This window comes from Nannospalax galili, unplaced genomic scaffold (assembly GCF_000622305.1).
Source record: "Nannospalax galili isolate Female #2095 unplaced genomic scaffold, S.galili_v1.0 scaffold110, whole genome shotgun sequence".
Taxonomy (NCBI): domain Eukaryota; kingdom Metazoa; phylum Chordata; class Mammalia; order Rodentia; family Spalacidae; genus Nannospalax; species Nannospalax galili.
Genome location: NW_008328707.1, coordinates 467,604 through 471,089, shown reverse-complemented (window position 1 = coordinate 471,089; position 3,486 = coordinate 467,604). Strand labels below are relative to the sequence as shown.

Genomic DNA, 3,486 nt, shown 5'->3' with positions numbered 1-3,486 from the left:
ATATATATATATATATATATATGCGCACTGGTGCATGTGTACACACACACACACACACGCACAGAGACATGTATATGAGCACTCAAAACAAACTTAACAAGAAAAACCCTAGCTGTATCTGATGGCCCATGCTTGTAATCTTAGCACTCAGGAGGTAGAAATAGAAGATCAGGAGTTTAAGGCCAGCTATAGCTACATACATATCAAGGTTGAGACTAGCCTATGTTACATGAGACCCTATCCCCCAACACGAACAAAAACATTAAGAAACCTCTGGGCTTGCAAGATGGTTCAGTAGGTAAAGGCACCTGCCACTAAACCCAATGACCTGAGTTTCATCCCTGGGACATACATGGTGTATGTAGGCACCATGGTACATGTGCACATGCACACACATATACACACACAATAAAGAAATGATATAAAACTTCTTACTCCTAATTGCACTGAACCAAAAATGGGAGCTTTTATTGGCTAGACACTTCTTGAGTCTTCAGATGCTATTTTCTTTTTTTTGTTTGCTATTTTCTTTTTAATACAAACCCACTGCATTAGTATATAGCTATAAAACAACCAAGAACTTTTGTTGTTGGTTTTTCTCTTCTTTTAAGACCGGGTTTCATTATGTAACCTTGGCTGCCCTGGCACAATCTCTATAGACCAGGCTGGCCTTAAACTTGCACCTATTCTCTTGCTTCTGCCTCCCAAGTGTGGGGATTATAGGTATGAGTCACCAGAACCAGAATAACTTCTCAGAACTTTTAATAGAATATTGACAGCATCCTTGGAAATCAATTCCTAATTTTCTTCTTAGATATTATTCATTGGAACAGAAAATGCAATGGTCATAAAAATTACGTAACATTTTATAGACAGTAGACTGGTTGACCAGTAACTCCATATGCAACATATCTAGCTTATTAAAATGAAATTACCAATGATATGTAACTTACCAAATATTCTTCTGTGCCATACAGAGAAACAAACTGTTCATCATCCTCTAATTCTCTAGCTGCACCAAAATCTGTGAGTTTGTATACAGACTGTCCATCTTCCCCTATGACACGCATGATATTTCCTGGCTTGATATCACGGTGCACGATGCCATTCTCCCGGAGGTGATTCATTCCACCCACTTTGGCAACAAATATAAAACAAAGGAAATCGCAATGTAGGTCTCTACCTGTACATACACCTCAAAAACATTGGTGAATCCATAGTCACTCAAACTTAAGTTTTTCTACAAGTTGGTCTAAAAAGTCCTTTCACTCTAAGAAACTGATTTTTTTCCCTCTACCTCCTGTTCTGCGAGGACATGTGCAGGTAGGCAGGCAGACAGACACACACTGTATCTCATTTAAATAAGGAGTTTTAGAATAAGAATCATATGGCCCAAGGAAGAGTGCACTGTCTGATAACTATCAGGCAAATGGAACAAAAAAAGTCTTAAGCATGTGATTTCCTGAATTACTTTTGGTGACAGATAGAATGAAGATTCCCAGAGGGCTGTCCCTCTTTGACCAGTTTTATATTTCTTTACTTTGGGAAAAAAATTCCCCCCAAAATAAACTAGACTCAATAGATAAAACAGTAAAGCAGTAACAGGAAGTAGGTAAACTGTCAGAGCTGTCCCCATAAAGATGTCAAGTGCACCCATGAATACAATGTCCACAGAGGCCAGAAGAGGGTGTCAGATCCCCTGGATTATGATGCTATGATGGTTGTGAGGCACCACGTGGGTGCTGGGAACCAAACTCCGGTCCTCCGCAAGAGCAGCCAGTGCTCTTAACCACTGAGCTGTCTCTTCAGTCCCCTATTCAGTAATTTTTAATACAGAGTTGTAGAACGATCATCACTAATATCAGAACACTTGTCTCAGGCTCTAAATAAAAACTTTGTCTCCATCATGCCTAAAGCAGCTCCACACCATTAACATCCACTCTCAAATTCTGTCCTCAAACCCCAAAGAGCCATTCATTCACTTGCCTTTTGTCTCTATGGACTTATTCTGTACATTCATATGAATGAATTACAGACTACTGCAGTCTTTGGTGTCTGGCTTTTCATTTAGTATGCTTTCAAGGTTTATCCATATTTTAGCATGTATCCTTTTTTCATTTATTATCTTTCAATTAAGAAAGTTATTTATTTGGGGGCTGGAGATGGCTCAGTGATGAAAAGCACTGACTGTTCTTGCAGAGGACCCAGGTTCCAGGAGATCCGATGCCCTTTTCTAGCCTCTATGGGCATTGTAGGCATGGGTGAACTTACATGCAGGCAAAACACCCATACGCATAAAATTAAAAATAAACTTAAAAAATTTTCTGTATGTATGCATGTATATGTGATGTGCATGTGTGAATTTTATTTCTTTTTTTGAGACAGGAACTCATGCAGCCCAGGCTGGCTTTTAACTTGGTATGTAGCAGAGGATGCCCTTGAACTCCTGATCCTCTTTCCTTTATCTTCCAAGTACTGGAATTACAGGCTTGCACCACCACACTGGTTTCATTTCTTTTTATAAATACTATTCTATTGTATGGACATATAACACCTTAATTTAATCCATCTGTCAGCTGATGGATATTGGATATCTCCATTTTAGGGCTATTAAGAATAATGCTACAATGAACACCAATCTGTAAAATTTTATGTGAATGTTTTTAATTCTTTTGGGTATGTCTGGTAGAACTACTACATCACACAGTAGCAGTTCTGTGTGTTTTATATTTGGCTTTTTGTGGAACTACCAAACTATTTTCTTTCTTCTTTGGGGGAGGGTTGTTTTAAAAGTATTTTATTATTTTTATCTTTATGTGTATGAGTATATTGCCTGCATGTATGTAAGTGCACCTGTATCATGCAATGCTTAAGAAGAGAGAGTCAGATTCCTGGAACTGGAGTTAAGGATGGTTACTGTGATGTGGGTGCTGGGAACTGAACCCAGGTCCTCTGCAAGAGCAGCCACTTCTCTTAACCCCTGAGCCATCTCTCTAGCCCCTTTTCTGCTTTTTTGACCAGGGTCTCCCTGTAGCTACAGCTGGCCTGGACCTTGCTATGTAGTCCAGGCTGGCTGACAGATCCATCTTCCTCTGTCTCCTAAGTGCTGAGATTAATGGTGTGTGCCCCATGCCTGGTTCAAACTATATTCTAAAGGGCTATACAAGACAGATCCAATATTCCACATTCTTGCCAATACCTGCTTTTGTCATTTTGATTTTAGCCACCCCAGTCGTAAGAAGAGGCAGTTCAACTGTTTCATTTGAATGTCCCTAGTAACTAATGATGGTGAGCATCTTTTAATGTACTCACTACTCACTGGCCATTTGAATATCCTTTCTTTTTGACAAATGTCTAGTCAAAATCCTCTGCCCATTGTAAACTGGGACTGTCCCTTTATTGTTAGTTTGAACAAAATACATGTGATTTGCAAATATTTTCTTTCATTTTATGGGCTGTCTTTTCACTTTTCTTCTGAAGTTTTTT

The 3,486-nt window shown here is 39.1% G+C and overlaps 1 protein-coding gene across 2 annotated transcripts in view; it reads right to left on the bottom strand.

The window, feature by feature from the left end:
* Window positions 1-3,486, bottom strand: part of Tbk1 (TANK binding kinase 1) — a 50,026-nt gene that overhangs the window by 34,103 nt on the left and 12,437 nt on the right. For both annotated transcript variants that reach the window (XM_008828995.3, XM_029561508.1), the window contains exon 5: window positions 954-1,135. In XM_008828995.3, coding sequence (XP_008827217.1) covers window positions 954-1,135 — 182 coding nt within the window. The remainder of the gene's footprint in view (window positions 1-953; window positions 1,136-3,486) is intronic.